The sequence below is a fragment of the Camelus bactrianus genome, chromosome 6 (genome assembly GCF_048773025.1).
Source record: "Camelus bactrianus isolate YW-2024 breed Bactrian camel chromosome 6, ASM4877302v1, whole genome shotgun sequence".
NCBI classification, from domain to species: Eukaryota; Metazoa; Chordata; class Mammalia; order Artiodactyla; family Camelidae; genus Camelus; species Camelus bactrianus.
The window spans coordinates 27110362-27123558 of record NC_133544.1 but is presented as its reverse complement, the minus strand read 5'-3'; the positions used below and the strand labels follow the sequence as shown (position 1 = coordinate 27123558).

The 13197-nt window shown below is 42.9% G+C and overlaps 1 protein-coding gene across 8 annotated transcripts in view; it reads left to right on the top strand.

Annotated features, from left to right (window-relative positions):
* Positions 1-13197, top strand: part of SIPA1L1 (signal induced proliferation associated 1 like 1) — a 340274-nt gene that overhangs the window by 291188 nt on the left and 35889 nt on the right. For 7 of the 8 annotated variants that reach the window (XM_074365310.1, XM_074365312.1, XM_074365311.1 and 4 more), the window contains 4 exons: positions 788-937; positions 5484-5608; positions 8466-8584; positions 11650-12092. In XM_074365310.1, the coding sequence (XP_074221411.1) occupies positions 788-937; positions 5484-5608; positions 8466-8584; positions 11650-12092 (837 nt within the window). Of the gene's footprint in view, positions 1-787; positions 938-5483; positions 5609-7958; positions 8022-8465; positions 8585-11649; positions 12093-13197 lie in introns of all 8 variants that reach the window. The other variant, XM_074365314.1, reaches the window with a different exon arrangement.

The following is a 13197-nucleotide window of genomic DNA, read 5'->3' as shown; positions in this document are numbered from 1 at the left end:
ACACCTAGTCACAGTCTTCAGCCTCACTTATTAATAAAATATCCCAGCAGTTGCCCCATCGCCTGTTAGAGGAGAGGAGGTAGAGGGAAAAAAATCACGTCTGATCTGGCTGCAAAGTTCTGGTTTGTGTTTCAAGAGCTAGTCTGCAGGATGAAGGACCCATAATTTCAGAAGATGTATTGGGGGGGCTACATGGAGCACACCTCTGCTGTTTTGTTATATAAACTCAGTCATTCCAATGAAATTCAACAACTGCAGTTCTGAGCATGTTTTCCTGACGATGCTACTATCTACCAAATTTATATGTCCTAAATAGCAATATCTGAAAATTCATTCCAGACTTTGAGTAATAAAATTGGAAAACAAAGAAGCATACAAAGAATGTGCCAGTCTCACTATGGTCATATACTCTGGGAGAACCAGGGGGAAAATTGGAATTAATTGCCATGTTAATGTCACTGGAGTTCATTTATCCTCTGTACTGCTGTACTAGGAAATTGCATAAGCAATTCAGGCCTGGAGTTCTGGCAGCTTTTGGAAACATACATAATTTTTTTTGTCCCCCCGTGTTATTTTTTGACGCCCCCACCCCTTCAAGACCGTTTCCCAGCTGTTCCTTTAGGGAGTAGTTTTATGGGGAAGTTTCTTTTGTGGGCTTCCAGCTGGCTTCATTTTCACTAGCTCCACGAAGTCACCGCGTTTGTCACATTTCTATATTACCCATCACGCATCACCTTGGGATTTTCCCTTTGAATTGTTGACTTCATGTGTCTGGTTTGCAACGCAGGCTGTCTCCTGGTTCGGACATCTATGTGACGGTCTCATCCATGGCTTTAGCAAGATCCCAGCCGTGTCGCAACTCCCCGAGCAACCTGTCTTCATCCAGCGAGACTGGCTCTGGTGGGGGCACTTACAGGCAAAAATCCATGCCTGAAGGGTAGGTATGCCCAGTCAGCATTGCTGCCTCTCACCTGTAATTCAGGCGTGTAGAATGACTTCCGTGCAGCCAGCCTGGATCATTTCACAAAAGAGCAAAAGGGAAAATACAGTTAATACTCCAGATTAAAAAATGATTTCATGGCTGGTTCAAACCATGTCTTAGAAAGTTTATCATTCTTTAGTGTCTAAGGACTCAGTGGCAAAGAAATCAGATTATATCAGCTCCATTATATGTATTGTCTAGTTTCAGAGTACAGATTTTGCCACTTTTAAAAATTTCCTTCAAAGTGAATTCAATAGGGTCCTGCTTGCACTGGTTGGAGTTTGTATTGCTGATAAAGTAGGGGAAATGTATATCATATCCAAAGCTTGAAATGATTTTTCTCACAGTTTAGAAATCTGTGATTTCAGTCTGTGGGTTGTCCGGGGGGTCCCCCCCATCTTTTTTGACAACACTGAATACCCAAAAGTAACTGTTTGCTCCTGACAAGACTTAAAAAGCTAAATGTACATGATTTTAGAGGCTATTAAAAGGGGAAAAAATTGGAATGTCTGAAGCTGAGAAGTAATTAGCAGCAAACATCACATGACACACACAAGCTGGCTTGGCCCAGAGGAAGAGTAAAAGACACATCACAGACTTACTGCTGGGATCTCTCTGGGGAACTTAATGAAGAACTCAGAATCATTCGAAATTCAAAAATGGGGTGTTTAAAAAAAACTGGTGTTTCTCTTCTAAGTTTTCCCCAAATTATTTTTAACAAGTGCACACATGGTTTGTTTACTTTCTTGAGATTTTACCATGTTACAAAAAAATTATGCTTATAAGAATACCTTCATAATTATTTTTTATCCTATAGTATTTTGTTGATTTTTGCCGCTATTAAGTATAATTTTGTGGTTGTTTTTGCTAAATGTTTATGTTAATGGAAAGTAAGTAGTAAAAACCATTATAAAATATATTCCCCTCCCCAACCCCCTCACTTCCCCCAGGATTCCTTTGGTAGCATATTTAAAGTGCACATTTCTTATTTTAATTACTTCAGTGACAACTAGAAAAAAAAATTTAGCTTTTTATTTATGAGCCCCTGCAAAAGGTTTTATGAGTTAAGTATTATTATTATACCACACCACAAGCCCAGCTAATTATTTCTTGTTTTAATTAGTAGATTTTAAACGGTCCAATTTGACTTCAAAAATAAGAATTCACTGCAACTTCAGTGTTAGTACAGCAATGAAGTATAAATGCGCTAACAGCAACAACAGAAATCACTGTTTACTTTCATTTTAGTATGTACTCTAAACGTATACCAAAATATAATTTGAAACATAAGTTTTGGCGAATATTAACGTTAGCAACATGATTCCAGTGTTCACCTTGCACTTTTTAATGAGGTGGTAATTATTCAACTGAATGTTTAATCTGCCTGCCAGGTAAAAACCTGCCATAGGTGGTACTGAGGGTTCCTCCCATTGCTTTGGAGGTTACCTGGTGATTATTCACCTGGCTGTATACCATCAGTTTTCCCCAGATGAGCCTTTATAAGATGATGATGATGATATGGTGTTTCCCTTCAGGTTCCAAGCAATTTTTGTCTGTGTCAGTGATGCAAGGAACCGTGGTGTCTGATTCACATGCGTTGCTCATGGGCCAGGTTTGATCCTAAACTTATGCTTACCAAGGGAACAATGGTTACATCTACTCGGCCGCTTAGTAAAAATAAATAGGTGCAGGTGGACAGTGAAGCAGGCGTGTATGGAGTCTGCTGCAGACTCGTTAATTGAATTTGGAAAAGCTCCAGAGCGTGAGGTAATAATAGGTCCACACACACTGGCTGCCCATAAATGTAGTCTGCCCCTTTGTTGCCCTCCCCATGCTTCGGTGGGCGCAGCGTCCGCGTGTGTACGATGTGTGTAAGGATGTTGAGACCATCCAAATCAGCTGAAAGATGCAGTTTAAGAGGCTGGTTAATAAGACCTGCCCTACTCAAGTGGAGGGAGAAAAGGCATCTGCACAAGTTTAGGATGGGAGTGAAAGAGTTAAAAAGCAACACTGATGAAAAGACATAGAGTCTGTTCTCCCATCCTTGGAGATGTGTTCTGGGACCACACGCTCTGAGGAATGTTGAACGTCCAGAGGGAGGGACGGACTGGGCGAACGAGGCATTGGAGGTGGTGGTGTGAGAAACGTCCCTGAGGATGTGGGGAGCCTTGCGGGGCCAGGAGCCCACGGTGGCTTTCTTCCAGCGCTCTTAGACGAGGGATTAAACTTGCTTGTGAGGGCACCTGAGATCAATAAATGGAAGTTACAATAGAGACGAAGTTTCCAGCCCATTATGAGGAAGATATTTCAAAGCTGTCAGCCTGCTCCGGAGAGCAATGGACTGGCTCACGAGGTAGAAGAAATTCTTGGTCACTGAATGTGTCTCATGAATCAGCCAAATGATTACTGAAAAACTCCTTCAGATCTGAACCGTGACTCCTGAAGTATTAAGCGCTCCTCCAAACAAAGGGACAATTAAGCTTTTCAAAAAGAGGCACAGTGTAAAATTAGAACAGGTGTTTTCTGGGCTTCGTAAGGATAGGGTCTTCACAGCCCTGGCCCCCTGGCCCCCTGGCCCGCGGTATATGAGGGGGCTGTGTGAGAACTGAAATTAAAAGTTCATTGGATGAAGATGGTTTTCAAGGCAGAATTGAAAGACAGCCTAGCTTTGTCATTTATTTAAAAGCAGACAGCCACAAAAGCATTTGGCTTTAAATTCGGAGGTTTAAAAATTTGTCTTTAGTTTGCACTGCTACCAAAGAGTAAAAGCAAGATTGGTGTCCACTTCTACTTTTATCTCTGTGCCTTTTTGAAAAAGTCTTAATTTAGTGCACACTGAGAACGGAATCATAGGGCCAGTTTGAGGATATTTGCTGTTCTAAACTAAACAAGGGCTTTACTTAGGAAATGGCAAAGATCGTTAATTAGTGAGTTCTTTTTTTTTTTTTCAATGAGCACTTTTGCTGAAAGTTTTCATAAGTCAAGGATTTTGTTTGTTTTTAATGGGGGTAGCTTTGTTCATGTTCAGTGATCTTTCTTTCTTTCTTTTTTTTTTTTTTTTTTTTTTTTGCTTTCTTTGTAGGGGGGTAGGTAATTAGATTTGTTTATTTATTTATTTTAACAGAAGTACTGGGGGCTGAACCCAGGACCTCATGCATGCCAAGCAGCAGCTGTGTCACTGAGCGACACCCTCCCCCACTCAGTGATGTTTCTGAGTTGAGTTTGTAGACAACTGTCGTTTGTGCAAAAAGTAATGAGGGAGATGTTAGAATAGGAGTTTTACTAAAATATTTTCTAGCCCTCCCTGCTTTTCAAATGCTTTTATATGGACTTTCTCCCTGGATCCATATAATAGTGTTGCCATTTTATAAATAAAGATAAAACATGAGTGGATTTGGGTGGGGAAGCTGAGCGTGGCTGCGGGTCTTCCTGGGTCTTCCTCCTCCTCTTGTCCTGCTCTGTCCGGTACTCCCCTTGGTCCTTCCTATGCACTTATCAGTTTATAGCATATGAGACACTTGTCAATCCAGGCCCTGCTTTGTGTTTTCTCATATAGATTACCCATAAGTTCATTAGTAACCACACCCAGATTTCTAAATTTCCACATGACTCTGAATTTTACACTCCTGCCCTTTTCCGTGGGCTCAGTCAATATTTACTTTGCTGATATTATTAATCAAGGCATATGCTTTAATTAAGCCTATATTATATTATTATTATCCCACACAGGGAAAAATAAATGGACTCTTTAAATAACTAATCTTTCCAGAAATAGACATTTGCCTTTATATATACCAGCTTACCTCTCTCCAAATTGCCCTCTCAAAGGCGTTTCAAGTAGTAGTATCTTCAAAAACGTGTAAGTTTTAAATCACCTTTGGGGACATCAGAAATTAACATAATGCTGTAAACTGACTATACTTCAATTTTTAAAAATTGAAATTTACACATTTTGAAAGTGGTCCCTGTATAATGTGAGTGGTAGCAGTCTTCGTCTTTCAGACCTCAGAGTAAGTGCTCAGAAAATGCTTGTTTCAAGAATGAATGCCTTAGTGATTTAGCAGATTACTGAGTTAAGAGAAAACCCCTGGAATGTGCCAGTTGGACGATACACATGGAACACTAGGATGGTGATGTTTTCCTTTGGGCTGTGAACGAAAATCTGAGCTTAGCTCCACAGGAGCCAGAAGATTTTGGTTTCTTATTCTGTGTATCTTGGGTTAGCTGAGTGCTAATGGCCCCTGCCCTTGTTTACAGTTTATATACTTAGCATGCATACTTATCTGAACCGAGGGAGGTATGTTGACCATAACGAACACAGTTCCGGCACCCACATACACATGCACAAGGGTGAGTACGAAAGTACAGCCGTGCAAGCAAAACTGGGAGTCCCTGTCATTACAGGGACTGGGAGTTGAATTCGTTACACCCAGGACGACCTTCTCTTCCCTTATGGGTGAGGTCCTAATGTCTTTGCCTTTGTTTGGGGAAATCCCCACAGGTTTGGAGTCAGCCGCCGATCCCCAGCCTCCATCGACAGGCAGAACACCCAGTCAGAAATTGGTGGCAGCGGGAAATCCACACCCAGCTGGCAGAGAAGTGAGGATAGCATCGCCGACCAGATGGGTAAGTCACTAATTCCTACAACACAACACGCAAGTTGCTTTTATACCAAGGTGATGTCATCAAAGCCTTCTGTTCTATTATACAGCCCTGGTTCGTAAGTGTGACTGAAGATTCAGTCCCAGGTAGCATAAGTGTGACTGAAAGCCACCTGAGAGAAAAGTCAAGGATGTCTCAGTGACCCCAACTTAAAAAACAGGAAGCACACGGGAATTATTTTCAGCCCCCAGATTAAAGTGCCAGAGTATCAAGCCACCTGGGACCTGAGTACCTCCCTCCCTCCCCCCGGTTTGTTTTTGTTTGTTTGTTTGTTTTTGCCAGGCGTTTGTTTTTGCCCTGGGAGATGAGTTAGTGTTCTTAATGTTGAGTTTAAAATTTTTTTTAACTATGTACAAAGTGGGAAAAAGATTCAGGTGTTTCGTCACATCTGTGGCTTAGTTAGCGTCTCTCTCCTCCCTTTATACCATCCCTCCCCTCACTATTAAACTGTCAGCTAAGGAGGTATCTTAGCAGTCTGAAACTGCTGGATGGGGAAGATCTGCAAGAGAGAGCCTTCATTTAGGTTTCTGGTGCACAGCCCGCCCTCCCTCTCTCCCTCTCTCGCTCTCTCTCTCTCTCTGCAGTTCTACAATGACACCCAAACACTAGTTGATACAATAAAATTTTACCATGAGACAAGATTAAGTGTCAACACAGTAGCACCAGGGATTTAGTATCCACACAGTTGGTACATCAGGGACTTGACAGAACTGTTGGGGTTTTTTCCCTTGATCTTATCTCTAATAGCTTTCCCATCAAAGTTGGATAAAAAGAAGTAAAATTTCCAGGGCTGAAAAAAAAAGATAACTTTTAAGGCAAAGACCCCCATAGTTTAATCTCCTCTGCAAATAGGTCGTTTTATTCTGTTTTAATGACTGTGCCCCTGGTTCCATGCCTGGGGAGAGGGGTTCCTCGGTGCAGAGGTTGGGGCCAAGCTGGAGCTCCAAGCTGCTCAAGGGGGATGGGGGCAGTCAACCAAAAACCCACAAACATAGAAGGGAATGGAGATGCTTTCAGCTAAGCCAGGAGTTGAGGAAGAGAAACATAATTCTCAGGTTCTGAGGATAAGCTTTGTTCCATCACTTCAGTGAGACGTGGCGTGTTATTGAAGCCATCTGTCAGTCCCCACTCTCGTCCCCCCCCAACCCCCCACAGAAAACCTGAGCATATTCTGATCCACGGTTCTGCTCTTGACAGAATGTATTTAATCCCATATGTTTTGATACTGTTGAGATGGTAACAACACATGTGAAAAGGGTCCCTTCTTCAGCATGACTTTAGCAGCTTTTTTGGCTCCTAGTGCAGGCTTTGAACAAAGCTGCCAGTGAGTCCTTTGTACACCGTTCACTGTCACACGTCCCACTCGTGAAGTTATATGGGGAGTGAAGCAGTATCTTGGGGCTGGAAAGGGTAATTACAAGGTTCGTTCTAGACCTGTATTCATTCCTTCACGTAAACGTTCCTCTAGTCTTTTTTTCTCTCACATCCACTTCAGTTGCATGGCATCCCACTTTTCATAGACAAGGCTCTGAAATTAATATGGGTGAATCTTTTTAATACATTCATTCACTCTTTTAGTAAGGTCTACCTTTAAACAAAAAAAAAGATGATAGCCCTAGAGCCTGCCAGAGAAGCCCTTTTTACCAAATGATAGCCTTTCTCCATCCAAAATCAAAGGCTCCAAATAAAATGTTCAAATAATTTTTTTGTAATTTTTGGTATTCCAGCATTCCAGAAAAATAACCCCGCTTTTTCTAGCTGGCATTCCAGAAGGAATCGGGGGCTTCACGGGTATAAGCCATGCTGGGGAGGAACCAAGAGGTACAATTACTGTGTTCTCACTCCTTAGGACACTATACTGAGTGTATAAAGGGCTGACCTTCCAATGCTCAATTTGTAAGAACACAGTTGTCAAATGCCCTTCAGGTCACCGATTGAAAATGTTGTGCAGATTCTTATCCGTTAGCCAGACCCACCTGTCGGTGTTCATCAGTGTGTGATAGACTGATGCCCAGTGGGGACGCAGAGCTTAGCTTGTTTAATTGGCTCACTCACAGTGGAGTGTGTTTTTCTGCCTCTCCGCTTTTGGACATGATTGAGAGTGAGACTCAAAGAGTTTGCTGCCCAGTCCCGTACGCGTTAGGAATGGTGTCGCAGAAATGCAGAATTGTTGCCGTTAGCTCTTAAGTGTACCAGAGAAGCCAAATCTCTTACCTTGTACCTTTGGAACCCCATCTTGAACGCCAGTGGAGTCCAAAAGGAAGCAATTGTTTTAAGTAAACTAGCTGCTGTGTGTCTTTTCTGTTGTGCTTAGCTTACAGTTATAGAGGACCTCAGGATTTCAATTCTTTTGTCCTCGAGCAGCATGAATATACAGGTAAAATATTTCCAAAGTGTCATGGTAAGTAACACGTGATTGCATCCATGCCTGTCTAGGTGATGTAGACCAAGCGAGGTTAGCCACACTTGGCAATGAATGAATTTCATAAATTTAATCCATATTTTCTAGACTTCCCCCGCCCCCCCCAAACCAAAAATTGATTCCTAACTTTGCCGCATTGTTCATGGCCTTTGGTTTGGTGGTACTTGGCTATGCTAATGTGTATGGTGTGACACACTGTCAACAGCTGCAAGCTTTATCCATCAGCCACTTAGTTTTTGACATGCTGTCAATTGTGTAAACTCTCAACAAGCTTCTTGCTGAAATGCAGAGTTTGCTGGCCAGTGACCCGAGAGATGCAGTGGCAAGCCGTCTTCATTTGTCAACGTGCGCCGGTATCTGTTTAGTACCTGCACCATAATGTCCTGTGCTGTATTCCAGAGCCAACGTGCCACCTCCCAGCAGTATCAAAGGTACTGCCAGCCTTCCGAGAGAGCCCCAGTGGGAGACTGATGCGTCAGGACCCGGTGGTTCATTTGTCTCCGAACAAACAAGGGCATGTAAGTTAACTGTAAGATAATGAAAAGGATGGATTCCTAGCAACGTACCTTCCTTGCAAGGTGAAAATGGTACCAGTCTGTTCTCTCCTTCCACGATGTCAGAGAGGAAGTCCTCCTGGTAGAAGGTGGGCCTGGGCTGCCAGGGCCCTGGAATTTCTACCGCCAGTGGCCTTCAGCTTACTTTGAGATAAACTGAAATTCCTCACTGATAAGCACCTGCTACCCCCACTGATTTGGGTGGAAGGCCATGTGACCCAATCACAAACAGTCCTCTTGTGAGGAATAGAAAGGTGCTAGACATAGGTTTTATCTGCTTACACAGTTGCAAGCATGAGATGTGTGTGGTTGGAGCATCAGTCAAGGAGACTGCTTCCCGACAGCTCCCCCTGCTGCTGCTCTGATCTCCAGGGCTACGCACGTTTTCATCCTGTTACCATAGTCAGACGTAGCTTGCCACTTACAGGTGGAATTGGGAATAAGAAGCTATCATTTCCTCCCTCTTTAAATGCAGTTGATTTCCCTTATTTGTCTATTCACTGGAATGTGTGTTTGTGTCTATGTCATTCTGTCGGATGAGGAACGATTATATTTCCTATTCCCTAATTTATAGGATACTCGGAACTTTAATGAGAGGGCTCGTGTAAGTTTTGCTTTCATGAAGTGAATACTGAAGCTTAAAAAAGAAAGAGCACACATGTTCACGAGCTGGCACCCTGCACCAGGCTGTAGGGGAGAGATTTACTGGTGAAATGTGATGCCGTCCCAGTTGCATTTGTAAATGCTGGATTACTTCCCTAGTCCATGTGTCAGCTACCCCTTTTTCATTAATAGTTTTTATATTGATTACCTGGTCAAGTAACATTTTGGATAGCTTGGGTTAGATCAAATACATTCTTAAAGTTAACCTCACCTGTTTCTTCTTACTTTTTCAAATTTGGCTAGAACACTTAAAATTACAGATGGAGTTCAGGTTATCTCTGCATATAAATCTGCCATGTACTTTACACTCTCGACACATCTGAGTGCGGACTAGCCACATGGAAAGTGCTGGGTATTTTCTAGACACATGGAAAGTGGCTACACGTGGCCTGGGGCCAGCAAATTCTACAGCCCAGGCCCAGATATTACAAAGGGTAGAAATAAATGATGGTGTTATAATGCAGACGTTGTTACTGAGAAAAACTGGAGTTGCACAGTAAAGTAACTGAGATTAATCCCTTTTCCAGGGGAAGAGATCTTTCACTTTGAGGTGAGGCAGGCTTGTCCTCCTACTCCGCACCCCCCCCCCCGCCCCTGCAGCTAATAAAGAGCATGCTCCTTCCTCAGCCATGAGCCCCACTCACAAGTCTCCTCCTCTTTTCTTTCCATCTTCACCAAGTAATCTGGACTTCCAGCCTCCCACCAATTTAAATATCATTTTACTCAGGTGTCTTTTGAAATCCTATTTCTTTGGTAAGCTATCAAATGTTCTTTCTGAGCAACTAAGCCACTTTGCAGCAAAGGTTCTGTACACATTTTTTTAAATTGATTTAGGATTCACACACCATATATTCACATATAATATTCACACACATCTAAAGTGTACAATTTAGTGGTGGTTAGTGTATTCACAGAGGTATGCAACCAGCACCACTATCTAACCCCAGAACATTCTCATCACCCTGAAAAGAAGCCCTGTATCCTTAGGGAGTCACCCCAAGTCTTCCATCCCTTCCAAGCCCCCACAACCGTTAGTCTACCTTCTGTCTCTGTGGATGTGCCAACTCCACATTTTGTATGAATGGAATTACACACGATGTCTTTTGTGCTTGGCTTCTTTCGCTTAGCGTCATGTTTTCAAGGTTCATCCATGTTGTAGCATGAGTCAGTACTTCATTTCTTTTTATGACTGAAGAAGATGCCAATCTGTGGATATACATTTTCTTATCCGTTAATCAGTTGATGGACATGTGGGTTGTTTCTGCTTTCTGGCCATTGTGAGTAATGCTGCTATGAAATTCATGTGGAAGTAGGTTTTCATTTCTCTTGAGTGGAACTGCAGCTGTTCTCCCACAGTGACTGCCCCATCTTACATGTCTGCCAATGATGCCATCCTTATTGTCTGTCTGCCTTTTTTATTACAGCCATCCCAATGTGTGTAAACTGTTATTTCATTGTGGTTTTGATTTGCATTTCTCTTATGACTAATGAGCATCTTTTCATGTGTTTGTTGGCCATTTTTATATCTTCTTTGGATAAATGACTATTCAAATCCCTTGGCCATTTCTTAATTGGGTTATTTCAAGCACAGAAGTTTTTAATTTTGATGAAGTCCAACTTACCTTTTTTTTTTTTTCTTTTAAGTTTTTGTGCTTTTGGTGTCGTATCTAAGAAACCATTGCATAATCCAAGGTCATGAAGATGAAGACCTGTGTTTTCTTCTAAGAGTTCTGTAGTTTTAGCTCTTAACACTTAAGTCTTCAACCTTTGTGAGTTTATTTTTCTATGTGGTAAAGATCCTCCTTAATTCTTTTTTGCATGTGGATATCCAGTTGTCCTGATACCATCTGTTAGAAAGACTGTCTTCCCCCACTGCATTGTCTTGGTACCTCTGGATAAATTTTACCTCTAAGCACTCCTTAGAAAGCTGTCTCCTAAATAGATCCTAATTGGCAAAAGAAGAGATGTCTCTAGGAAAACGTTTTATATTCTGCCTTCTTTTTACTCTGATCAGTAGGGTTTTTCTAACTATAAGCCGTTTGGATTTATCACTTTCTATTTTAAGATGAAGTTATTAAGGACTCTAATGACAGTTGAAGTTATTTTTCTGATTAAAATGAACTCAGTACTCTTGATACTTTAGCATAAGCCAAGTAATGAAAAGTGAATTTAAAAAAAAAAAAAAATGTCTCCAGCGCTCTCTGCTATGGAGTCTTCTGAATAGGTTTTTCCAGGTACCTCTTGCCTGCCTTTGTTTTGTCAAATAGGAATTTTTGTGCCTTGCAAACCCTGTAACTATAGACACACGTCCCAGGGTCGTTCCAGAAGCAAAGCCTGACCTTAAGGAAATCCTGCTTCCCTTGCAGTCGGACAGCCACTACTCCAGCCACTCCAGCAGCAACACCCTGTCCAGCAACGCGTCGAGCGCCCACAGCGACGAGAAGTGGTGTGACGGGGACCGCGCCGAGTCCGAGCTCAACAGCTACAACTATCTGCAGGGCACCTCCGCGGACAGCGGCATCGACACCACCTCCTACGGCCCCAGCCACGGCAGCACAGCCTCCCTGGGGGCGGCCACGTCGTCGCCGCGCTCAGGGCCGGCCAAGGAGAAGGTGGCGCCCCTGTGGCATAGTTCCAGCGAAGTCATCTCCATGGCAGATCGGACCTTAGAGGCAGAGAGCCACGGCATGGACCGGAAAGCCGAGTCCTCCCTGAGCCTGGACATCCACACCAAGAGCCAGGCCGGCTCGAACCCTCTGACAAGGGAAAACAGCGCTTTCAGCATCAACGACGCTGCTTCCCACGCAAGGTACCCGCCCTTCCTGCCGCTCCTCCCACTCGCGGCCACTTCCCTCCAGTTCCCGGCCTCTCCCCACTTCCCTTTGCTTTGGAGTGTATTAAGAAAGGGGGGGTGGTTTCATGCCACGACAGTTATGTTTATATATTCACTGCCATTTATTTGCCTCCAACATACTTTATTCCTTCAATCCTAATGTATTATTTAATTTAATTTTACTTTATTATTACTGTTTTTTAATGTAGATACTGGGGATCCAACCCAGGACCTCCTGCCTGCTAAGCATGCGCTCTGCCCACTGAGCTATACCCTCCCCTCAATGCATTATTTTAAATGAGAAAAGTTTGCAAGTTTGTTCTTTGTAGCATTTGATTTTATGAAAATGTTCCTAACTGCATACCGGAATGAGAGAAGAATTTTGTAATGTTGGCTTCCAGCTAGGAGTAGAGAGTGGAGAATGGGACAGTGTTTTGAAGACATTCAAAGAAAATCTGGACCATATTTTTAAAAGATAGCGGTCTTTTCCAAGACTAATAGGGAATCATTTATGAGGCTGGACGCATCCTTTACACTGGCTCTCTGTCAGAGAACATCACTTCCCCAGTGTTTGCAGGATGATTTGTTTTCAGTAATTGGTCCCTGACAGTGATGTGTTGAGGGTAGGGGGTGTCCAACAGGAAAGTGGAGCTAAAATTAGACACAGCCCATCTACCTTTCAGAATAGAAAAGTGCACACTCCCCTGTATCCCTGGAGATCGCACTGATAGGCAAAATAAATACTATTTTCATTTCCTCTTTTGGATTCGAGCCTACAGTCCAAAGAATGACAAGATCCTAACTTTTAGGGAGGAAATATTCCCTCCCTTTCTTTGGCGGCCTATTGGTCTCTGCAGTGGTTTCTCCTTTTACCTTTTATTGTTGTCAGTCATTCATCAGCTTGTGTGACAGCCTCCGACCTTGCTGTCTTCCAGGTCTCTTTTACTGTCACACCCTAAAGAAAAGCAGCAGCGCGGCCGCATTTAGTTTCACTTTTCAAGTGGGAATCCAGGCACATAAGCTGTTTGTAAACCCCAGGTCATCTTAATGAGAGAGGACATCCTTGACTTGACTGGGATTG